At 46.5% G+C, this 25,704-nt stretch overlaps 1 protein-coding gene across 2 annotated transcripts in view; it reads right to left on the bottom strand.

Annotated features, from left to right (window-relative positions):
- Positions 1-25,704, bottom strand: part of YWHAE (tyrosine 3-monooxygenase/tryptophan 5-monooxygenase activation protein epsilon) — an 82,321-nt gene that overhangs the window by 17,112 nt on the left and 39,505 nt on the right. For both annotated transcript variants that reach the window (XM_034752277.1, XM_034752276.1), the window contains exons 3-5: positions 11,448-11,554; positions 9,199-9,405; positions 1,171-1,307 (exon numbers count right to left, since the gene is read on the bottom strand). In XM_034752277.1, the coding sequence (XP_034608168.1) occupies positions 1,171-1,307; positions 9,199-9,405; positions 11,448-11,554 (451 nt within the window). The remainder of the gene's footprint in view (positions 1-1,170; positions 1,308-9,198; positions 9,406-11,447; positions 11,555-25,704) is intronic.

The following is a 25,704-nucleotide window of genomic DNA, read 5'->3' as shown; positions in this document are numbered from 1 at the left end:
CTTGAAATCTATGGCAGAATGTGGGTAAAACAGAGCAGGAGACGTACAATTCTCCCCCAAGGAGTTCAGCTGCAAATTTAATTAACACATTTTTTTTAATGAGACTCATCAGCATGGAAGCACGTCCTCTGGAACGATAGCCGAAGCATGAAGAGGTATATGAATCTTTAGCGCATCTGCCACGTAAATATCTTGTGACGTCAGCTACACTTATACATTGTTTTGTTTTTGAGTGCAGTTATGTAACAAAACTACATTTATAAGTTGCACTTTCACTACAGAGAGATTGCACTACAGTACTTGTATGAGGTGAATTGAAAAATATCTTTTGTTTTTATAGCATAAATGTTTGTAATCAAAAATAAATATAAAGTGAGCACTGTACACTTCGTATTGTGTTGTAATTGAAATCAACATATTTGAAAATGTAGAAAACATCTAAAAATATTTCAATAAATGGTATTCTATTAACAGCACAATTAATTGTGCGATTAATCGCAATTTTTTAAATTGCTTGACAGCCCTACTCGTAACATTTACTCATTCCTCCATGAACAAAGTCATTCACTATGAAACCAAATGCCTATGGAGATATTAACGCTGACCTTCAGAGGGAAAATAGGAGGCTTATGTTTTGGGGTTTGTTTGGGTTTTTTTTGTTTGTTTTAAATAGTGTAGAGAAACCCTGAATAATAGTGATAATAGGGAACCTAAGGGGGAAAGGGAAAGAAGACTGGTCTTCCTGCTAGTCTTACTTATTAGAAATTCAGGTCTATAGACTATGGATAACTGGAAAGATGACAAGCACCAAGGAAATTAAACCTGATTAAATGAAAAATAACTTCTGTCCTCAAAAGGGTTATTGCTGAAACCAAATATTTTAATTTAATAGGGAGAAAACCTCTCAAGGATTCAACACATCATCCCTTCAATTAAGGGCTAAGAAAAACTCCCAATGTACACTAGTTTCATCTCCATGAAGTCATCCAACATAAGACGGGAAGATAGAAATTCGCTATTGTAAGCTGTAAGGAAAACACAGTCAAACAAAAAAGTGCACAAGTCCAAATCCACCCCACACCTACATGCTTGCAGGTCCCCTTTAGCTTAACTTGAATTTTTGGGGGAGAAAAAGGGTGGAGCAGCATTTTAGAGCAGATGTCTACTTACCATCACCCTGCATATCTGAAGTCCATAGTGTCAGGTTATCACGTAACAACTGCATGATAAGTGTAGAGTCTTTATAACTTTCTTCACTCAGTGTATCCAGTTCTGCAATAGCATCATCAAAAGCTGCTTTTGCCAACCTACAAATATCAGATTAATATACAAGATGTCATAAAACAAACACCTATAAAGGTATCTAGCTTAACTTGTTTCATTGAACAAACAAGATTTTTTTAGTTCAGTTAACGAGACCACAGCTACAGTTTTTGGGTAAAATTTTCAAAAGCACCTAAATACTTAAGAACTTAAGTCCCATTGACTTTCAAAGTCACTTGGATGCTATGTCACAGGGTGACACTGGGCCTTTAATAAGGTAAGAGCCAATGTTCCTGTGCCTCATCAGCTAACTCCAATTGATCTTAAAAGAGGGTACCTGGGACCTAAGGAGAAGAGACCTAGTCAGTGAGGGCTCACTTAAGAGCACCCACTGATTCAGCTGGGTAAGGGACAGGTGAGCTGCCAGAGCCAAGAGACTGTATGTGATTCCTGGGAGAAGACTCAAGGCAAGCGAGCAGCAAGAAAGGTTTGTTGGTTAGCATCCCTGAACCAGGGCTAGATGCCAGACAGCAGCAGAGGGAGGTGCTTGCTGGCTCGAAGTCAGAGAGCCAAAGGCAAGGGTTGAAGACGGGGAGCAGCAGAGAAGCTTACTTGCTGATGTCTCCACACCAGAAAGCTGGATCCAGGGGTACAATGGGAAGGCTGGGGGAGTGAGGGATGCTCCTAAGGTAAAGGTGAGCTATTAGCAGAGAGGATGTGGGCATTCCCACTGAGAAGACTGGGGTTGCACTCTAGCTTGAAGGGCTGATGTGGCTGTCTTGGCAGAGGGGCAGAAGAGAACTGACAGAGTCCAGCCAGGTGTGGCTGAAGACACTGGTGTAGGATATACAGCACACTGAGGGGGAAAGGTGTCTTGGGATTTTAGTGACTACTTGCACTGTGGCATTAAATAGACTATGTGTTGGGATGTTCTAGACCATTTGTACAATGTTTTTATCATAAATTGGTTCCAAGGAGGGCTATTTAAGCAGGACAGCATGAAATGGAGTTACTAGAGATTCTGAAAGGGGAACTGAGGCAGGCACACAGGTTGTGGCATGGTCTGGCACACAAGGGTGATCCAGCCTGGGCCACCCTCTTACACACTATATCCTGCAGTATACTGAAAATAAAGATCAACTGCTTCCTGATTCGTTAGTAAACTTGAAAATAGATTTAATGGCCTTTAATTAAATTGTAATTGCTTTAAGTTAGGGCTGTCGATTAATGGCAGTTAACTCATTCGATTAACTCAAAAAATTAATCCGCTGATTAATTTTTTTAAATCGCACTGTTAAACAATAGAATACCAATTGAAATGTATTAAATGTTTTTGGATGTTTTTCTGTATTTTCAAATATACTAATTTCATTTACAATACAGAATACAAAGTGTACACTGCTCACTTTATGTTATTTTTTATTACAAATATTTTCACTGTAAAAATAAAAAAGGCAGTATGAGGTGAATTGAAAAATACAAGTACAGTAGTGCCATCTCTTATTGTGAAAGTGCAATTTACAAATGTAGATTTTTTTTGTTACATAACTGCACTCAAAAACAAAAAGAATGCAAAACTTTAGAGTCTAAAGGTCCACTCAGTCCTACTTCTCTTTCAGCCAATCACTAAGACAAGCAACTTTTTTTATGTTTACGGGAGATACTGCTGCCCACTTATTTGCAATGTCATCAGAAAGTAAGAAAAGGCGTTTGCACGGGACTTTAGTAGCCCGCATTTCAAATAGGAATGTAAATACCATTTAAATAGTTAACCATTTAAACGATTAAAAAAATTTCCTTTAAACGGTTAACCAATTAAAGGGCCAGCCAGCCCAGCTGGGGCTGCAATGGCCAGGCAGCACTGCTCCAGCCAGGTGGTGCGGCTGGGGCCCCTCTGGCCATCCCAGAGGTTAATGGTTAAAGCAGGTTAACCAGTAGACTAATGCTTACTGGTTAACATTTTACATCCCTAATTGTAAGGTATTTACATGCCAGCTATGCTAAACATTTGTATGCCCCTTCATGCTTCAGCCACCATTCCAGAGGACATGCTTCCATGCTGATGATGCTCATTAAAAAATAATGCATTAATTAAATTTGTGACTGAACTCCTCGGGGGAGAATTGTACGTCTCTGGCTCTATTTTACCCGCATTCCGCCATATATTTCATGTTTTGCTGCAGATCTGACAAAACACAAAGAAGGTACCAATGTGAGATTTCTAAAGATAGCTACAGCACTCTACCCAAGATTTAAGAATCTGAAGTGCCTTCCAAAAATTTGAGAGGGATGAGATGTGGAGCATGCTTTCAGAAGTCTTAAAGGAGCAACACACCGATGAAAAAACTACAGAACCTGAATGACCAAAAAAGAGAATCAACCTTCTGCTGGTGGCATCTGACTGAGATGATGAAAATGAACATGCGTCGGTTTGCATTGCTTTGGGTTGTTACCTAGCAGAACCAGTCATCAGCATGGACGCATGTCCTCTGGAATGGTGGTTGAAGCATCAAGGGACATATGAATCATTAGCGCATCTGCCACGTAATTATTTTGCGACGCCAGCTACAACAGTGCCATGTGAACACCTGTGCGCACTTTCAGGTGACCTTGTGAACAAGAAGCGGGCAACATTATCTCCTGCAAATGTAAACAAACTTGTCTGTCTGAGCAATTGGCTGAACAAAAAATAGGACTGAGTGGACTTAAAATGCAGGTTTTTTGTACATAATTCTGCACTTGTAAGTTCAACTTCCACAATAAAGAGATTGTACTACAGTATTTGTATTAGGTGAATTGAAAAATACTATTTTTGTTTTTATAGTGCAAATATTTGTAATAAAAATAAATATGAAGTGAGCACTGTACACTTTGTATTCTGTTATAATTTAAATCAATAGTTGAAAATGTTGAAACCATCCAAAAATATTTTAATAAATGGTATTCTACTATTAACAGCGTGATTAATCGTGATTAATTTTTTAATAGCTTGACAGCCCTACTTTAAGTATTCACCCCTGAAAAGTTAAGTTCAGATTTTACAAATTAGTTTACCACTCTCTGCTTTATCACGTTTGTTTCTCCCAAATAAATTAAATGAATCTGGACTCCTTGAATGCTCGCCAACTCTTGAATGAATTAAAAGATGCACAAGGAAGAGCCCTAACACTGGGTGAAGTTTCAAGGCTTCTCTTCCGTGCCTATGTGGTTAATTTATTATAAAGCTTTTCAACTTATATACAGCAGAAAACAAGGAAACCCAGCATATTGCTCATAAGAACGGCCATACTGGGTCAGACCAAAGGTCCATCTAGCCCAGTATCCTGTATCGACAGAGGCCAATGCCAGGTGCCCCAGAGGGAGTGAACCTAACAGGTAATGATCAAGTGATCTCTCTCCTGCCATCCAACTCCACCCTTTGACAAACAGAGGCTAGGGACACCATTCCTTACACATCCTGGCTAATAGCCATTAACGGACTTAAGCTCCATGAATTTATCCAGTTCTCTTTTAAACGCTGTTATAGTCCTAGCCTTTCACAACGTCCTCAGGCAAGGAGTTCCACAAGTTGACTGTACGCTGTGTGAAGAAGAACTTCCTTTTATTTGTTTTAAACCTGCTGCCCATTAATTTCACTTGGTGGCCCCTAGTTCTTCTATTATGGGAATAAGTAAATAACTTTTCCTTATCTACTTTCTCCACATCACTCATGATTTTATATACCTCTATCATATCCCCCCTTAGTTTCCTCTTTTCCAAGCTGAAAAGCCCTAGCCTCTTTAATCTCTCCTCATATGGGACCCGTTCCAAACCCCTAATCATTTTAGTTGCCCTTCTCTGAACCTTTTCTAGTGCCAGTATATCGTTTTTGAGATGAGGAGACCACATCTGTACACAGTATTCAAGATGTGGGCGTACCATCGATTTATATAAGGGCAATAAGATATTCTCCGTCTTATTCTCTATCCCTTTTTAATGATTCCTAACATCCTGTTTGCTTTTTTGACCACTTCTGCACACTGCGTGGAGGTCTTCAGAGAACTATCCACGATGACTCCAAGATCTTTTTCCTGATTCGTTGTAGCTAAATTAGCCCCCATCATATTGTATGTATAGTTGGGGTTATTTTTTCCAATGTGCATTACTTTATATTTATCCACATTAAATTTCATTTGCAATTTTGTTGCCCAAACACTTAGTTTTGTGAGATCTTTTTGAAGTTCTTCACAGTCTGCTTTGATCTTAACTATCTTGAGCAGTTTAGTATCATCTGCAAACTTTGCCACCTCACTTTTTACCCCTCTCTCCAGATCATTTATGAATAAGTTGAATAGGATTAATCTTAGGACTGACCTTTGGGGAACACCACTAGTTATCCCTCTCCATTCTGAGAATTTACCATTTATTCCTACCCTTTGTTCCCTGTCTTTTAACCAGTTCTCAATCCATGAAAGGACCTTCCCTTTTATCCCATGACAACTTACTTTACCTAAGAGCCTTTGGTGAGGGACCTTGGGTCAAAGGCTTTCTGGAAATCTAAGTACACTACATCCACTGGATCCCCTTGCCCACATGCTTGTTGACCCCTTCAAAGAACTCTAATAGATTAGTAAGACACGATTTCCCTTTACAGAAACCATGTTGACTTTTGCCCAACAATTTATGTTCTTCTATGTGTCTGACAATTTTATTCTTTACTATAGTTTCAACTAATTTGCCCGGTACTGACGTTAGACTTACCAGTCTGTAATTGCTGGGATCACGTCTAGAGCCCTTTTTAAATATTGGCGTTACATTAGCTATCTTCCAGTCATGCGGTACAGAAGCCAATTTAAAGGACAGGTTACAAACCATAGTTAATAGTTCCGCAACTTCACATTTGAGTTCTTTCACAACTCTAGGGTGAATGCCATCTGGTCCCAGTGACTTGTTAATGTTAAGTTTATCAATTAATTCCAAAACCACCTCTAGTGACACTTCAATCTGTGACAGTTCCTCAGATCTGTCACCTTCAAAAGCCGGCTCAGGTTTGGGAATTTCCCTAACATCCTCAGCCGTGAAGACTGAAGCAAAGAATCCATTTAGTTTCTCCGCAATGACTATCATCTTTAAGCGCTCCTTTTGTATCTCCATCAGCCAGGGGCCCCACTGGTTGTTTAGCAGGTTTCCTGCTTCTGATGTACTTAAACATTTTGTTACCACCTTTTGAGTTTTTGGCTAGCTGTTCTTCAAACTCCTTTTTGGCTTTTCGTATTACATTTTTACACCTAATTTTACACTTAATTTATGCTCCTTTCCATTTACCTCACTAGGAGGATATGACTTCCATTTTTTTAAAAGACGCCTTTATCTCTCACTGCTTCTTTTACATGGTTGTTAAGCCACAGTGGCTCTTTTTTTAGTTTTTACTGTGTTTCTTAATTTGGGGTATACATTTAAGTTGGGCCTCTATTATGGGGTCTTTAAAAAAGCATCCATGCAGCTTGCAGGGATTTCACTTTAGTCATTATACCTTCTAATTTCTGTTTAACTAACTCCCTCATTTTTGCATAGGTCCCCTTTTTGAAATTAAATGCCAATGTTGGGCTGTTGAGATGTTCTTCCCACCACAGGGATGTTAAATGTTATTATATTATGGTCACTATTTCCAAGCAGTCCTGTTATAGTTACCTCTTGGACCAGCTCTTGCGCTCCACTCAGGACTAAATCGAGAGTTGTCTTTCCCCTTGTGGGTTCCCGTAGCAGCTGCTCCAAGAAGCAGTCATTTAAAGTATCGAGAAATTTTGTCTCTGCATTTCGTCCTGAGGTGACATGTTCCCAGTCACTATGGGGATAATTGAAATCCCCCACTATTATTGAGTTCTTTATTTTCATAGCCTCTCTAATTTCCCTTAGCATTTCATCATCACTATCACTGTCCTGGTCAGGTGGTCGATAACAGATCTCTAATGTTATATTCTTATTAGAGCATGAAATTACTATCCATAGAGATTCTATGGAACATGTGGATTCACTTAAGATTTTTACTTCATTTGATTCTACATTTTCTTTCACATATAATGTCACCCGTCCGCCCCGCACGACCTGTTCTGTCCTTCCGATATATTTTGTACCCCAGAATGATTGTGTCCCATTGATTGTCCTCAGTCCACCAAGTTTCTGTGATGCCTATTATATCAATATCCTCCTTTATCACAAGGCACTCTAGTTCACCTATCTTATTATTTAGACTTCTAGTATTTGTGTACAAGCACTTTAAAAACTTGTCACTCTTTATTTGTCTGCCCTTTTCTGATGTGTCCAATTCTTTATGTGAATGTTTCTCATCTGATCTGGCCCTTACATTATCCTCCTTCCATCCTCTGCTCCTGACTATAACCTAGAGAATCTCTATCAATAGACTCTCCTCTAAGAGAAGTCTCTGTGCGATCCACGTGCTCCTCTGCAGCAGTCGGCTTTCCCCCATCTCCTAGTTTAAAAACTGCTCTGCAACCTTTTTAATGTTAAGTGCCAGCAGTCTGGTTCCATTTTGGTTTAGGTGGAGCCCATCTCTCCTGTATAGGCTCCTCCGATCCCAAAAGTTTCCCCAGTTCCTAATGAATCTAAACCCCTCCTCTCTACACCATCGACTCATCCACGCATTGAGAATCTGAAGCTCTGCCTGCCTACCTGGCACTGTGTCTGGAACTGGGAGCATTTCTGAGAATGCCACCATAGAGGTCCTGGATTTCAGTCTCTTCCTTTGCGGTCTAAATTTGGCCTCCAGGACGTCTCTCCTACCCTTCCCTATGGTCACTGGTACCTACATGTACCACGACCATCAGCTTCTCCCCAGCACTACACAAGTCTATCCAGATGCCTCGAGAGATCCGCAACCTTCGCACCAGGCAGGCAAGTCACCATACGGTTCTCCCGGTCATCACAAACCCAGCTATGTTTCTAATGCTCAAATCTCCCATTACTAATACCTGCTTTTTCCTAGTGACTGGAGTTCCTTCCCCCAGAGAGGTAACCTCAGTGTGAGAGGATACCCTAACACCAGCTGGAAGGAGGGTCCCAACTATGGGAAAGTGTCCCTCTGCTCCAGTTGACTGCTCTGCTTCCCTGGGCCTTCCATCCTCCTCAACAGCGCAGCCTCTGTCTGACTGGAGGTGGGACAATTCTACAGGAAAGCCTCATCAACATACCTCTCTGCCTCCCTTAGCTCCTCCAGTTCTGCCACTCTGGCCTCCAAAGCCCGTACGCGGTCTCTAAGGGCCAGGAGCTCCGTGCACCGAATGCACATATACGCCACCCACCCACAGGGCAGGTAATCACACATGCTGCACTCAGTGCAATAAACTGGATAGCCCCCGCTCTGCTGCTGCTCATCTGCTTGCATTGTCTCCTGCAGCTACCTAATTAATGAAAGGGTTTTGTTTAAATCAAGGAAGTTTTGAATGTAGTTTAGTTTACAGGTTTTAAAGAACAGCAAGTCAACCTTGCCCCCTTCCCACTCCCCTTGTGAAACTCCCTGTTAGCAGCCCCTGCTCGCAAAGCTCCCTGGTCACAGTGGTCACTGCTTTAAAAAGCCCTAGCCTTCTTGATAGCCCTGCCACTAAGGCTCAGCCAATTAACAGAGGCTTCTAGCTTTCAAACCTTACTTTGAAGCTCACAGCTTCCAACTGCCAGCCACAGCACACGGTCCTTCAAACAACCAGACACAAACACAAGCTCAGCACACAGCAAGTAACCCCCAAACACAAACACACACTACAGGCAGCCACTTACCACATGGGTGCTGTATTTGCTCCTCCTTCACCTAGAGAACTCCCTTGGGAAACTCCCTGTTAGCAGCCCCTGATGCAGTTATTCAAATTTACAAGCTATATATGCTACACTGTAGCTGGTTTTATATTTTAAAGAAACCTTCCAGTCTCCTCAGACATTACTTACCTGCAGGCACGGTCAGGGGAATTAAGAATTTCATAGTAGAATACAGAGAAGTTGAGAGCAAGACCCAAGCGTATGGGATGTGTTGGCGGAAGTTCTGTCATTGCAATATCACTAGCTGCTTTATAAGCCACCAGGCTATTCTCTGCAGCCTCCTTCCTGTCATTTCCTGTGGCAAACTCAGCCAGGTACCTGTGGTAGTCCCCTTTCCTGAAAGAGTAAAGAGCACAAATTCAGGATTCCTTGATTTCACATTAGCTGTTGAAAAAAAAAGTTAATGTTGATAATAATTGTACATTAATAAATTGGTATAGCATGGGCATTTACTATAGATATGTGTCTAGAAAATACAGGGTATGTACTTTATAAGAACGTTAAGACAATCAGCCATGGAAGACAATGTGAATAAGCAAGTCCTGTGTCACTTTCTGAAGTAACTAAAACCATGCTACTCCTAAAATAAACACACTGAATGTGTTTCACTGAAGTTCAAGTTACTGAGACAATTTTCTAGTCCAGAAAGAAGAGAATTCCACCATTAGAGAAGCCATCCTGGACCTTTTTACAAGTAGCAGGAAAAGCTTGATAAAATGAAATGGCGACTCACCCACTGGTCAGTATCATACACGGAGGCCTGATCTACACCCTGTGTGATATAGTTAGGTCGACCTAACCCCCACTGTAGATCCAACTAGATCAATGAAAAATTCTTTTGTTGATCTAGCTACTACCTTTCCATGGACTGGATTTATTACAGCAATGGAAAAACCCTCCCTCCCGTCACTTTAGCAGAAGTCTACACTACAGTGCTCAGTTCCTTCTCGGTGATGGATAAAGATTCAGGTGTCCATGCTGACATTAGCTACCTCTGATGTCATGAATGTTCTGATCTATCTACGTATTCTATTAGGAGTGGATGGGTCTGTCTTTAGGTGGTTTCATTCCTCAAGCTCAGAGGGTAGTAGGACGGCTCTTCTGTTCCTAGGGCTTTTACTTTGTCATACTTCCTAGTCAACATAAATGAGGCCATTAGGAGGGTTAGTAAAGAGATCAGGCTTAAAGTTCCTTCACAATATGCTGATGACACTCTTATCTAGCTCCGTCTCATTCAGTTCAGATTACCTCAGATACATATGTAACATGATATACTACCGAGTATTCCAGACAGTCCATGAAGATATATGAAAACTGCAAGTATAAACACAAATAAATACAGTAATAATGAACTTTCCTAATTTTTGCAATCCACCTAAGCTTGTAGCAAGCTGTCTCTACCCCAGAAGTGCACCTCAGAAAGGCTATGCCGATGGGTAAAAAGAAAATGTATAGTGAATGAACACTGGAAAAGTTATTAAAATCCATATAAAAACTAAATGAAAGTTTACAACAATTAAATTACTTATAACTATAATAGAAAAAATACCACACAATTCTATACAGTATTTAAGAAAAAAGTATATCATAATTAGCAACTATCATGATGGGTATGCACAAGGGGCTGAACTTAAGTTAGACATGCAATTTTAATGTTGGCATTCCTTGATTTAAATATTTAGGTGTGTTAAATTAACCTAGTTTTTATGTATTATACACATTTTACACAGAAAGCACTGAATGGTTCAGTGGGTTGCTAATGGGGGTAAATAGCCTTTCATTTGGGGGGAGGGATAGCTCAGTGGTTTGAGCATTGGCCTGCTAAACCCAGGGTTACGAGTTCAATCCTTGAGAGGGCCGCTTAGGGATCTGGGGCAAAATCAGTACTTGGTGCTGCTAGTGAAGGCAGGGGGCTGGACTCGATGACCTTTCAGGGTCTCTTCCAGTTCTATGGGACAGGTATATCTCCATATTTTTATTCTGTATCAATTGTTCAAGACCAATTACAAGTGTATAGTAATTAAAATTTGTTTCCACTTGAGTGCTATTTGGTGATCTTAATGCAGTTTATCTAGTTGGCAGGCATCCATGAGAAAATGTACCATCACAATTAGTCACTGAGCCTCTTGTTGGTGTTCAATACAAGGACTGACTGGGCAGAATGACCAAACCATCATCTTATTTCTTGAAGTAGGCAACAGTGGTAGGACAGTGTGGAGAGAACTACGTTTCCACTCTATATGCAGTACCTATTCCATGGCTGTAAAATTTTAATCTCCATGACTGCTAATCTGGCATATTTACCAGTACTGAATTCACTTCAATATTTTATGCAAACTATAAGGATGGCACTTGCCCAAACCCCACAAGTCACCTACATTTTATAATAGAAAACCTTGGACTCGCCCGTGTTAGCTGCTGGAATGAGGTGTTTGTCCAGTACATCCAGAATGTCGCAACAGATTAATTTCAGCTCGGTCTCAACCTGGGGTGGAGGGTGGGGAAGGAGGAAGGAAAAAAAAAGCAAAGATTAGCAAAGAAGATGTAATAGTATAAAGGGAATCAAGAAATATTCAATCCCAAATGCTGAAAATAGGAAGAATAATCCAATTTAGATAGGAACTAGCATTTGTGCATACGAGTCCAACTTCTTTTGGACAGTATCAAAAGACCATAACTTCACCAGTCAAAATAAAAAGAGGGGAAAGATGATGCAGAAGTTCCTAACTACAGCAAAGTCATTTTCCCCATATACTTTATCTTATTTTTCAGTTTTTAAAACTACCTCAGGGCCGGTCTTCTCTGGGAACAGGTACGTATTTTATAAGTTGTAAATAAATATTAACTAGATTCAGGGAGACTCATCACATAATGCAGTGGTTCTTAACCAGGAGTCCAGGGCCCTCTGGGGGGCCATGAGCAGGTTTCAGGGGATCCACCAAGCAGGGTTGGCATTAGACTTGCTGAAGCCCCACCGCCTGGGGTTGAAGCCCAGAGGCCCGAGCCCCTCCACCTGGGCCTGAGGCTGAAGCCTAAGCAACTTAGCTTCATGGGGCCCCATGTGGCATGGGGCTCCGGGCAGTTGTCCTGCTTGCTGCCCCTTAATGCTGGTCTTTGCTTTTATATGCAGAAAAACAGTGGCAGTGGAGTTTTTAAGAGGATGTTGGGGGGCTTCAGAAAGAAAAAGGTTAAGAATCCCTGACATAACAAACAGTAAATAGGCAGTTAGAAGGCTGAACTGACTATACTGGACCAAGGCAGGAAGTAAATTCTAGAGTCAAGGTCCCTGCCACCAACACTAAGGGTATGGCTACACTTGCAAGTTAGAGCACATTAAAGCAGACCAGTGCACTCTAACTCATGACGCGTCCACACTGGCAAGGCACGTAGAGTGCTCCTAGTACTCCACCTCAGTGAGTGGAATAACGTTTGATGTGCCCCTGCTGGAGCACCGCGTTGCCGGTGTGGATGCCCTGGTCTGTTAATGCGTTCTGATTGGCCTCCAGAAGTATCCCACAATGCCTGTTCTAGCCACTCTGGTCATCAGTTTGAAATCTACTGTCCTGCCCTCAGGTGACCAACCATCAGACCCGCCCTTTAAATTCTCTGGGAATTTTGAAAATCCCCATCCTGTTTGCTCAGCCAGGTGTGGAGTGCTCTCAGCGATTCTTTCCAGGTGACCATGCCTCCACGTGCCAGGCAATCCCCAGTATGGAGCAATGGCGAGGTGCTGGACCTCATCAGTGTTTGGGGGGAAGAAGCTGTCCTGTCCCAGCTCCAGCCGTAGGGTTCAGTATTAGGGGCCCCCTGCACCTCTTGGCTCTCCCCAAGGCACAGAAACCCAGAGGACAGTACAGTCATGAAACAATCAGTCCCCCTTGACCCTGCGCTTACTCACCATTTTGGGAGCTCCCATGGGTTATGTGCGCTCGCTTTGGGACGGGCAAATTATGCTATAGTGTAGACTGTGCTTGCCCTCCTTAAGTACGGGGGAAGAATTGCTCTGTCTGGTGTGAACAATGCTGCCTCTAAGTGTTGCATTTTGCCTTTATAGATGCAACCTTCAGATCTCAGCTGTCCGTGTTATCACTGGCCGAGAGACTGCAAAAAATCAGGAAGAGGCCACATAGAAGCAAAGACGACATGCTGCATGAAGTAATGCAGCAGTCACTTAATGAGAATCTAAAAGCACAGGAGTGGAGGGAGAGTGAAAGGAGGATCCACCAGCAGACTGCGAATCGCCGGCACAAAAGCGTGGAGCTCCGGCAGCAAAGCATGGATTGGCTGATAAGCATCATAGAGCGCCAAGTGGACTTGATCCAGGCGCTAGTAGCCATGCAGGCGGAGCACTACCGTGCCCACTCCCCCTTGCAGCTCTTGTCCCAAAACTCTTTCCCTTGTGCCCCCATGTCACCTCCAACTAGGGTGACCAGACGTCCCGATATTTCCTTGTTTGTCCCGCGTCCCGACCGACATGCGGTCGGGACACTGGACAAACAAGGAAATGCCCCGGAACCTAGAGCCCGGAAGTGCTCGCACCCCCCCCCCCCCCCCCCCCCCTCCGCCCCCTCCTCCCCCGATTGGCTCCCTCCCCGAATCCCCGCCTCTTCCCCGGGCTCACCATTCCCCCTCCCTCTGCAAGCGCTGGAGGGAGGCCCGGGAGACGCAGGGGAAGCGCGGGGCCGGGGTGAGTAAGAGTCCGGCCTGGTCCCTTGCAGGCAGGACTCAGTTGGGTGGTAGGGCGAGGAGGGGGGCGGCCCGCGGGGCCAGGCGGCGGCTGTTGTTGTCCCCCCGGGCAGCGGGACTCGGGAGCAGCCGCTGCTGCAGCTCCCACTGCCAGGGCGGGAGAGGAAGCGGCCATGGCACTCCGCGGCTGCGGCGCCTCCGAACCCCCCGAGCCGGGGCCTGCTGCAGGGACCCAGCAGCGCGTACGCTGGGCCCAGCCCCTGGCCAGTCGCGTCTGGGCTGCTGCCCAGCTGGTGCTATCCCGCGGCGGCCCCGGGGCGGAGGCATCGGCCGCCCAGCCCCGTTCGTTCCCCTGCGGGACCCGAGCGGGACGGGGGGGCTGGGGCCTGCTGCCCCACTCCGGGGCCGCCGCGGGATTGCACCAGCTGGGCAGCAGCCCAGACATGACTGGCCAGGGGCTGGGCGCAGCGTGCGCACTGCTGGATCCCCACAGCAGGCCCCGGCTCGGGGGGTTCGGAGGCGCCAGAGCCGCGGAGCACCATGGCCGCTTCCTCCCCCGCGGCAGTGGGAGCCGGCTGCTCCCGAGTCCCGCTGGCCGGGGGTGAGAACAGCCGCCGCCTGGCCCCGCGGGCCGCCCCCTCCTCGCCCTACCACCCAACTGAGTCCTGCCTGCTCGGGGCCAAGCCGGACTCTTACTCACCCCGGCCCCGCGCTTCCCCTGAGTCTCCCGGGCCTCCCTCCAGCGCTTGCGGAGGAAGGGGGTTTTTTTTTGGCCCCGCCCCCCGCCACGCCCCCCCCTCCCCCCGATATTTGTCTTGGGTGATCTGGTCACCCTACCTCCAACCCACTTTCCCCAACATCCAGGTTCTAATCACCACCAGCTGCCTCCAACACCTGTAGTTTCACCACCCAGCCCTGCAAACTACAACCTTTACCCACTGCACTCAATCCCCATCACCATGCAGTATAGCCATCCCGAAGTGCCGCACTCACTGCACAGCACTCCAGACAGGAAGGCTGAGTACAATAACAGGACATATGCAAATCTGTGATTGTACCATTCCGCACTCCAACCCTTGCCCTGTTTCCCAAGCAGTTGTGTTTCTTTTCAATAAATGAATTGTCTTTTCAATAAATAGATTCTTTGGCTTTGAAAACATTCATTTGGAAAAGAGAAGACTGAGAGGGGACACGATAGTTTTCAGGTATCTAAAAGGGTGTCATAAGGAGCAGGGAGAAAACTTTTTCACCTTAGCTTCTAAGGATAGAACGAGAAGCAATGGGTTTAAGCTGCAGCGGGGGAGGTCTAGGTTGGACATTAGGAAAATGTTCCTAACTGTCAGGGTGGTTAAACACTGGAATAAATTGCCTAGGGAGGTTGTGGAATCTCCATCTCTGGAGATATTTAAGAGTAGGTTAGATAAATGTCTATCAGGGATGGTCTAGACAGTATTTGGTCCTGCCATGCAGGCCGGGGACTGGACTCGATGACCTCTCGAGGTCCCTTCCAGTCCTAGAATCTATGAATCTATTATTACTGCATAAAGTAAAAGATACCTTAGCCCAGGAAAGCAACAGGCACTGCCAGTCAGCGTAGCAAACACAGATTCCTACTAACATTGGAACCACTGTACTTCACTCCCATGCAGGGCATCAGACATTACTGGTGGCTTTCAGCCTCAAATTGCTCCCTCAAGGCATCCCTAATCCTTGCAACCCCGTGCTGAGCCTCTCTAATAGCCCTGCTCTCTGGCTGTTCAAATTCAGCCTCCAGGTGTTGAACCTCCGAAGTCCATGCCTGAGAGAAGCTTTCACCCTTTCCTTCACAAATGTTATGGAGGGTACAGCACGTGGATATAACCGCAGGGATGCAGTCATCGGCCAGGTCCAGCTTTCTATTCAGAGAGCGCCAGTGGCCCTTTAAACGGCCAAAAGCACACTCCACAGTCATTCTGCACCAGCTCAGCCTGTTGAACCGCTCCCTGCTGCTGTCAAGGCTCCCTGTGTAGGGTTTCATGAGTCACGGCATTAAAGGGTAAGCGGGGTCTTCAAGGATCACAATGGGCATTTCGACTTCACCTACGGTGATTTTTTGGTCTGGGGGAAAAAGTCCTGGTTTGCAGGTTCCTGAACAGGCCAGTGTACCTTTCTGGACCAGCCTGCGTTAATGTAAATGAAACACCCACGGTGACCCACAAGCGCCTGGAGAACCATAGAGAAATACCCCTTCCGATTAATGTACTCTGAGGCAAGGTGGGCTGGTGCCAGAATTGGAATATGTGTCCCATCTATCACCCCTCCGCAGTTAGGGAAACCCATTTGTGCAAAGCCAGCCACAATGTCATGCACGTTACCCATAGTCACGGTTCTTCTGAGCAGGATGTGATTAATGGCCCTGCAAACTTGCATCAACACGATTCTAACGGTAGACTTTCCACTCCAAACTAGTTAGTGACCAATCGATAGCTAACTGGAGTTGCCAGCTTCCAGACTGCAACAGACACCCGCTTCTCCACCAGCAGGGCAGCTCTCAATCATGTGCCCTTGCACCGCAGGGTGGCGGCAGGCTCATCACACAGTCCCATGAAAGTGGCTTTTCTCATCCGAAAGTTCTGCAGCCACTCACTGCTCATCATCCCAGACTTGCATGACGATGCGATCCCGCCACTCAGTGCTTGTTTCCCGAGTCCAAAAGCGGCATTCCACGGTGGTGAGCATGTCCGTGAATGCCACAAGCAATCTCGTGTCGTATGCGTTACTCGAGTCGATATCATCGGAGTCCTCACTGTCAGTTTGGATATTAAGGAGTAATTCTACTGCTAAACATGACGTGCTGGCGAGATTCATCAGCATATTCCTCAGCAATTCGGGCTCCATTCCCACAGACCAAAAGAGAGGACAGAGCGCACAGCACAAAGAATGTTGAAAGATGGTGCCAAATGTGGATGGAAGCAGAGGGACTGCTGGGATGCGAACCGATGCATCACGGGGCATTGGGACAAGACCTAGAATGCTCCACACCCTCCGCCCCCTTCCCACAAGTCACAGCACCAGAATGGGAAGAGGTGCTCTATGGGATAGCTGCCCATAATGCACTGCTCTCAATGCCGTTGCAGCTGTCAGTGTGGACAGACTGCAGCACTTTCCCTACTGCACTCTCCAAAGGCTGGTTTAACTCAAAGCGCTCTACATCTGCAAGTGTAGCCATACCCTAAGATGTTCAAGTCTACAGAGTACTTTGAGAGAATCAGCAGAATTAAACTTTTCCCAGGTACATGAGGGAAGAGATGGTAGCAGGTAGCTAGTACCCACATCATACATGCAAAAGTCTTTAAAATGTGATTACATAAAAGGCTGCAAAAAGGAGGAGTTACCAGTAATTCTGTGTCTCTGGAAATGTTCTGCAAGATTATCTAGACTGGTATTAGAGCTTCCTTTTGCGAGACTGGCACAACTCCTATCTCTTCACTTTTCTTTTCTTTTTTTTTTAAATCACAAACTGGCAGAGAGCTGTAATGAGGAATAGCACAAGCCACCTACCCTACTGGTCATCTCATGGCACCCCTTTTAGGTTATAAACACCTCCCTCAAAGCATTCAATAAATTTCTACGCATTCTTGGAGCTTTGCCTTATAAAGAAAAGCCAACTGAAGATGAACAAGATAAAAAAATATGCCAAAGGGCAGAACCAGATGCAAGAGAAAAACAGCCAAAAAAGGTAACCTGTGAGACATATGAATATTAAGAGACATCCCAAAAGAAAACAAGAGTAAAGCAGCAACAGGCAGCACTAATAAAGCGAAGACCATCAGTAAGAGCACAAGCTGCCAAAAGTTACTGTATTTAAACTAATTATTCAAATTTAATAATTACAGGACAGTCTGTTATGACCACACCATCTACAATTCTTCTGAATTAGAACACATCTGTAAGGTATTTCCTTTGTGATTATATACAATCAATTACAAACATCACAAAGCAAAGACTATATTTTCTTTATTTTGTAATGTATTACTGGGCCTATTGCAGGGCTGGGTGGCCTTGCAATATGATTTTACTCCTGGGGGAATTCTGCACCATTGCGCAATGCAGAAATTAACGTGCGTGCAGTATTTCCTTTCCCCCCCACAGAAATGGGCTGCTGTGCTGCTAGCCACCACTAGGGACCACTGGAGCTGGCAGAGCCCAGCTCGCACATAGAAGACACTGCCTGGGGAAAGGGGAGGGAGCTAGAGGGTTCCTGGCAGCTGCAGTTCCCAACACCCCTGAGGGAAGGAGAGGGCAGCACGCAGGAAACTCCATACAAGCCTGGGACCAGGCTGTTTCTCCCTCTTGATACCTGGGGGAAGAGAGGCAGAGAAACAGGAATTGGGTTGTCATAAGGATCTCTAACTCTCTTAGGGTGACCTGACGTCCCGATAAAATTGGGACCGTCCCGATATTTACCAATCTTCAGTCGGGACGCAATCTGTCCCAATATCCACCGGCAGCGCTAGTCCCCCCCCTCTCCCCCACGTGTCCCAATATTTTCTTTCCCTCATCTGGTCACCCTGAACTCTCTACTCCTGGGGGAATTTGTGTGTGTGTCTGTATTGTTACAGACATACTTGCTGACAGGTATTTTGAAATAAATTATCAAAATAATTGAAACTGGCATGATTATGCAGTATTATTTTGACAAATAAAATTTGAAAAATTTTAAAATATGTGCAGAATTTAATTTTTTGGCACAGAATGTCCCCAGGAGTAATGATTTGAAGGTTGACAAAGCTAGGCTGTGTAAGTCCAAGGAGGAAAGAAATTCTAAAAGCTAAGGAATCCAGCCTACTTTGAGCCCAGTGCTGCTTATATTATGAGCACACACACCCCTTTTTTTTTTTTTTTTTTTTTGCTGAAGCAGCTCAAACATGAGCAAAATAAGGGAAGTATTGGTTGCAAATCTGAAGGTAGAACAGAATTTAGGTGAAAGTGATCATGAAATGAGGATTTCATAATTCTAAGGAAAGGATGGAGGTGAGAGCAGCTGAACAGAGACAATGGACTTAAAGAACGGTTACCTGCCTTTCATAACGGTTGTTCTTTGAGATGTGTTGCTCATGTCCATTCCATTCTAGGTGTGCATGCCCACGTACACAGTTGTCAGAAACTTTTGCTTTAGCAGTATCCATAGGGCTGGCTGTGCCGCTCTCTAGTGCCGCACTCATACAGCAAGATATCAGGCGCCACCGGCCCTATGCACGTTCGGTTCCTTCTTGCCAGCAATTCCGACAGAGGGGTAAGAAGGGTGGGTAATGGAATGGACATGAGCAACACACCTCAAAGAGAACAGTTACCTACCTTTCGTAACTGTTTTCTTCTTTGAGTACTTGCTCATGTCGATTCCATTCTAGGTGACTCACAAGCAGTATCTATGGAGGTGGGCTCCGAATTTACCATTTGGCAACTTGCTGTACTGCTCTACCAAAACCAGCATCGTCCTGGGCCTGCTAGGTAAGTGCATAATAGGACGTGAAGGTATGGACCGACTACCAGGTGGCCGCCATACAGATGTCCTGAATAGGCACTTGGGCCAAATAGGCCACCAAAGAGGCCTGCGCCCTGGTAGACTGGGCAGTGACAATCGCCAGGGGCAGGACCTTTGCTAGACCACAGCAAACGCGAATGCAGGCAGTGATCCAGGAGGAAATTCTTTGAGCGGAAACAGGTTGACCTTTCATCCTGTCGGCCACGGTGACGAATAATTCCGTCAACCTGCAGATTGGCTTGGTCCTTTCCATATAGAAGGCCAGAGCCCTCCTGACATCCAGGGCATGTAGCCTGCGCTCCTCCTCCGTCTTATGCAGCTTCAGAAAGATGACTGGTAAGTAAATGACTTGGCTCGAATAAAATAGACTACCTTAGGAAGGAAGACCGGGTGCAGTCTTAACTGGACTGTGTCCTTGTAGAAGACTGTGCAAGCGGTTCTGAGGTGAGCGCCGGAATCTCGGATACCTGGCAGGCCGACATCTCTGCGACCAGGAGTGCGACCTTCCAGGAGAGAAGGAGAAGGATAGAGCAGGAAGCCAGAGGTTCAAAAGGCCTTTAAATTGAGGGTGACGTACCAGTCTCCCGGATCCAGGGAGGGGATGATGGTGGCCAGGGAGACCATACAAAACTTCAACTTTTTGAGAGACTTGCTGAGGTGACGCAGATCTAGGATAGGTCTGAGGCCCCCTTCTGCCTTTAGAATGAGATAGTAGGGGGAGTAAAATCCTCTTCCTTCCATGTCTTGTAGAACCTCTTCCACTGCCCCTAGGTTCAGGAGATTTTCGACCTCCTGAATGAGGAGTTGCTCATGAAAAAGATCCCTGAAGAGGAACGGGGAAGGGGAATGGAAGGGTTGGTAGTCTACAAATTGCCGAGTATAGCCCGACGAGACTGTGTCAAGCACCCAGAGGTCCGAGGTGATATGGGACCAGGCCGACTGGAAAGGGTGAAGGTAGTTGAGGACGACAGGGTACGGTCCCGGTGCAGCAATGGGGTGTCGTCCTTGGGCGCACCCTCAAAATGACTGCTTTTGGCTGCTTTGGTCACTGGAAGGACCAGGCTGGGCAGGTGGATGAGGAGGCTGGTGGCATCGCTTAAAATCCAGTCCTTCACCTTCTAGGAGCCAGATCAAGGGGTAGCCCAAGATCGCAACGAAGGTGGAGGGGGGTGGAACAGCTTTCTGACCTGCTGAGTATGTAGGCCCAAGGAGCAGAGGGTGGCCTGGGAGTTATTAAGGCCCTGGAGCCTAGCATAAGTTAGCTCTGAGAAGAGCCCCGTTCCCTCAAAAGGGAGGTCCTGGACAGTGGATTGCATCTCCTGGGACAGCAGGGAGGTCTGTAACCAGGAGCTATGCCTCATGGCTATTGCAGAGGTGACAACTCAGGACGCTAAATCCATGGCATCCTAGGCCATCTGTAGGACACCCTTGGCTACTGCCTTGCCCTCTATCAGAATGGCAAACTCCTGCACCCGATCCTGTAGGAGGCTCTTTGAACTTGCTGATTGAGTCCCACAGGTTGAAATTGTACCTGACAAGTAGAGCTTGATGGTTAGAGACCCTAAATTGGAGGCTTGGTGTTGAATAAATTTTTCTACCAATAAGTCCAGCCTCTTGGCATCTTTATTTTTGGGGATGTCACTTGCCTGCCCTTTCGTTGACAGCAGACTTGACCAGGGACCCTGCAGCAGAGTGCGTGTATAGGTATTGAAACCCTTTTGCAGGGACATAGTACTTCTTTTCCACCTTCTTAAAGGTGGGCAGAATGGAAGATGGGGTCTGCCAGACCAACTTGGCGATCTTCAGGACTCCTGGATGAATGGGCAATGAGACCGGGGCTGGGACAGAGGAGGCAATGATACTGAAGAGGTCACTAGGCTCCTCAGCTAGTTCCTTGACCTCCAAGTTCAGGTTGGCCGCCACCCTTTTAAGTAGGGCTTGGTGCTCCCTGAAGTCATTGGGAGGGGGAGGGGAGAAAGGGAATGCTACCGGTTTGCAGGGCTCTACCACTGCCTCTACCAGGGACGATGACTGCATTGCCGGATGGGGCGTCCCCTTGCTGTGTCGGGGACTGCTCCACGGTTGGTGGGGCCTCCCTCAGAGTCACCACTTCGGATTCGGGCCCTTGCTCTGATACCAGTGTCAGCCGTGCCAGGGATAGCTTCGGAGAAGCCGATGCCGCCTGGGAGGAGTATGGTGCCAGCCTAACAGGCACCCCCTACAGGTTCCAATACTGTCACTGGGCAGGCCCTTGCCCTTGACTCAATGCCAGTGCTGCAGACGCCTTGGCGAGCTCTTGGCTGGGAGATGATTTGCCCCATACAGAGGAAGGGCTTGAACTGTCCCTTTGACCCAGATCACTGGCCTTCTGGTGACCAAGGCAGGGCCATGGAAGCCTGAGTCTGTCGACTGACTCTTGTGGGCAACCGGTATGGGGAAGGTGAGGGCCGGTGCCTGCCCGAAGAACTGTACCGGGGCCCCAGTCACCGGTGCCGCAACCAGGAACAATCTCCAAATGGAGGGGACCAACCCCAGGAGACCTGCAAGGTGATGGTGACCAGCGCCTTAGCAATCTCTGACAGGAAGACCGCTGAATAGAGAATTAGGGGATCAGCGTCAGGACTCCCGAGTCCCGTGTCTCGTATGCAGAGACTGCAGTATCTGAGATCTGGCCTCCTGGCTGGAGACTGGTGTTGCAGTACCGGGGTCCTTGGCAGTGGCGATGGGGTACAATGCCTGTGGTACGGGGATGTTCAACTGCCTTTAGGGGCGAACCCATCACTAGCTTGGTCATCTGAGCTGGTATCTTGCCGGGATCCACCATATGGCCGGGTGTCTAGGGTGCCAGTCGGCCTAATTGTTCTTTGGCCGCTGGCCCCCACCTCGGGCTCAGATAGCCCTGCAATGGGCCCACCGTTCCTGGGAGTCGGGTCCCTGGCTGGGCTAGAGGGTTCCACCACAGCGGTAACCCTCCCTCCCACAAGAGAGCCTCCGTTGCAGGTATGGGGCCTAGCTCAGGTCCTTTGCCCAAAATTTCCTTGCGTGGGGCCTGCAGACCAGACGACTTAGACTGCTTCTTCAATACTGGTGTGGGGGAATGGTGCCGGGAGGATCCTGGCGATGGTGGTGCACTGAGTGCCGACAGCGAAGTACTGTGCGTGGAGTCCGAGGGCTCCAATGTCGGGCGCAGAGCAGCCTCCATGAGAAGGGCCATTAGCCAAATGTTCAGCTCTTTTTGAGTCCAGGGACGAATGTTTTTGTAGATCCAGCACTCGTCTTTTCGATGGGACTCCCCAAGCACTTCAGACAACGCTCGCGAGGGTTGCTGACGGGCATCGGCCGGCTGCATTCAGAACACGGCTTAAAGCCTGGGGAAAGGGGCATGCCCCATTCCAGGACTCTAACTATTAAACTACTACTAAAACACTTAACAGCTAACTAATCACTGACTAAATAACAGAGGAGAACAATCAGAACAGTGAAGAACCACTAATGCTCTGGCTAAGCAAGACCAGGCGCTCCAACCAACAGTCATAGGCGGTAAGAAGGAACTGAGAGGGCGTAGGGCCAGCGGTGCCCGATATACTGCCGCATGAGCGCAGCACTCAAGAGGACGCCACAGCGGGCCCTACAGATACCACTAAAGCAAATATCTCCAATATCTGTGCACACGGGCGAGCACACCTAGAATGGAATCGACATGGGCAAGCACTCAAAGAATAGATGTTAACTCAGAACTCATACGCAAGGTCCTCTGGGAAGAAAATCTAAGGAAAATAGGAGTTCAGGAGAGCTGGAAGTTTCTCAAAGAGACAGTATAAAGGTACAATAGCAAAGACAGGAAGAACTGTAATAAGAAGCCAATATGGCTCTATCAGGAGCTCTGTAGTACCCTGAAACTCAAAGGAATCTTATAAAAAGTGAAAACATGGACAAATTGCTAAAGATGAATACTACAGAATAGCGCAAGCATGAAGGGATAAAATCAGAAAGGATAAGGCAACAAGAGGAGTTACACCTGGCAAAAAAATAAAGGGAAGTGTAGGCTTCTGTGAGCAGTAAATACAACATCTGAAGAGGCTTTTAGAAGGAAGACAATATGGATAGCGAGCAATCAGATGTTGTGACCTGCACAGGATGTGCCATATTTGTCTTTCTCCCAGAGGACAGAAGCAACTTCATCTGTATGAAGTGCAAGCTGGTCTCCATATTGGAAGAGAAGGTTAAAGGACTAGAGACCCAAGTACCAACCCCACATTGCATCAGAGAAAATGAAGACTTCTGCATAGAAGTCAGCGTTTGATACTGCAGGCATAACATGCTGAAGAATCAGAGAGGGCAGTGCAGAACAGGGAAGAAATCTGGCAGCATGTGACCTTCAGAAGAAGAAAGAGGGGAACCAATGTACCACCAATGCAGATAGAGGTAAGAAACCGTTTTCAGGCTCTCTGCACTGGTACTATGGTGGAGAATGGTTTGGAAGAGTCATCTGAGGGAAGGGATCAGGAGACCCGATCGACCAGAAGGCATGAGAAGCACTGTCCTACAGATGGGGGTTCCATGACCACCCCTCCCAAGAGGATATGGGTGATGGTGGTTGGGGACTCCCTCCTAAGAGGGACAGTGTCATCCATCTGCCATCCAGACCAGGAAACTCAAGAAGTGTGCTGCTTGCCTACAGCTAGAATTCAGGATGCGACTGAGTGTCTGCCCTTGGACTGAGACTGATCAAGCCCTTGGACCGCTACCCCTTCCTACTTCTCCACATGGGCACCAATTATACTGCTAAGGATGACCTTGAGCATTGCAGACCTTGCAGACTACATGGCTCTGGGAAGAAGGATAAAAGAGTTTGAGGTGCAAGTCATGTTCTCATCCATCCTCCCTGTTGAAGGAAAAGGCCTAGGTTGCGCAGGTAGAGGTGGCTTTGGATTCTTCGACCATGGGATGTTGTTCCAGGAAGGATCGCTAGGAAGAGATAAGATTTACCTAACAAAGAGGGAAGAGCATCTTCGCAGGCAGGCTTGCTAACCTAGAGAGGAGAGCTTTAAACTAGGTTTGCCAGGGAATGGAGACTTAAGCCCTGAGGTAAGTAGGATACCCGGAGGAAGCACAAGGAGGAGGGTGCAACAGGGGAGGCCTCCTGATTCATACTGAGAAAGTAGGGCAGTTGGCTAGTTATCTTAGGTGCCTGTACAAGAATGCAAGAAGCCTGGGAAACAAGGAGGAAGAATTGGAAGTCTTGGCACAGTCAAGGAACTATGATATGATTAGAACAGAGACTTGACGGGGCAACTCCCATGACTGGAGCAATGTCAGGGATGTGTATAAACTGTTCAGGAAGGACAGGCAGGGGAGAAAAGATGGAGGAGTTGCACTGTACATAAGAGGAGTACAATTGCTCAGAGCTCCAGTATGAAACTGGAGAAAAGCCTGTTGAGAGTCTTTGGGTTAAGTTTAGATGCAAGAGCAACAAGGGTGATGTTGTGGTGGGCGTCTGCTATAGACCACCAGACCAGGAGGATGAGGTAGATGAGGCTTTCTTCGGACAACTAGCAGAAGTTTCCAGATCACAAGCCTTAGTTCTCAGGGAGGACTTCAATCACCCTGACATCTGCTGGGAGAGCAATACAACAGTACACAGACCATCCAGGAAGTTTTTGAAGTGTGTTGGGGACAACTTCCCGGTGCAAGACCTGGAGGTACCAACTAGGGGTCATGCTCCTCTGCTCACAAACAGGAAAGAATTGGTAGAAGTAGAAGTGGGTGGCAAGCTGGCTAGCAGTGACCATGAGATGGTTGAGTTCAGGATCCTGACAAAAGGTAGAAAGGCAGACTGACTCCTTCAGGGAACTGTTGGGCAGGATCCCCTGGGAGGCTAATATGGGGGGGGGGGGGGGGGGGGGGAGAGTCCAGGAGAGCTTGATGTATTTTTAAAAAGCCTTATTGAGGGTGCACGAACAAGCCATCCCAATGTGCAGAAAGAATAGCAAATATGGCAGGCAACCAGGTTGGCTTAACAGAGAAATCTTCAGTGAGCTTAAACACAGAAAGGAAGCTTACAAGAAGTGGAAATTTGGACACATTATTAGGAAGGAGTGTAAAAATATTGCACGAGCACGCAGGAGTGATGGGTGAGATTCTGTGGCCTGAGTTGTGCAGGAGGTCAGACTAGATGATCATAATGGTCCCTTCTGACCTTAAAGTCTATGAGAGTGAGAGGAAGGCCAAAGCACAATTGGAGTTGCCACTAGCAAGGGATGTGAAGGGTTTCTACAGGTATGTTAGCAACAAGAAGGTGGCCAGAGAAGGACCCTTACTGAATTGGGGAGGCAACCTAGTGACTGAGGATGTGGAAAAAGCTGAAGTACTCAATGCTTCTTTTTGAGTCAGTCTTTACAGACAGGGTCAGCTCCCAGACAGCT

Source organism: Trachemys scripta, chromosome 18, assembly GCF_013100865.1.
Source record: "Trachemys scripta elegans isolate TJP31775 chromosome 18, CAS_Tse_1.0, whole genome shotgun sequence".
In the NCBI taxonomy this organism is placed as follows: domain Eukaryota; kingdom Metazoa; phylum Chordata; order Testudines; family Emydidae; genus Trachemys; species Trachemys scripta.
The sequence above is the reverse complement of the archived record's forward strand: the minus strand, read 5'-3'. Positions and strand labels throughout refer to the sequence as shown.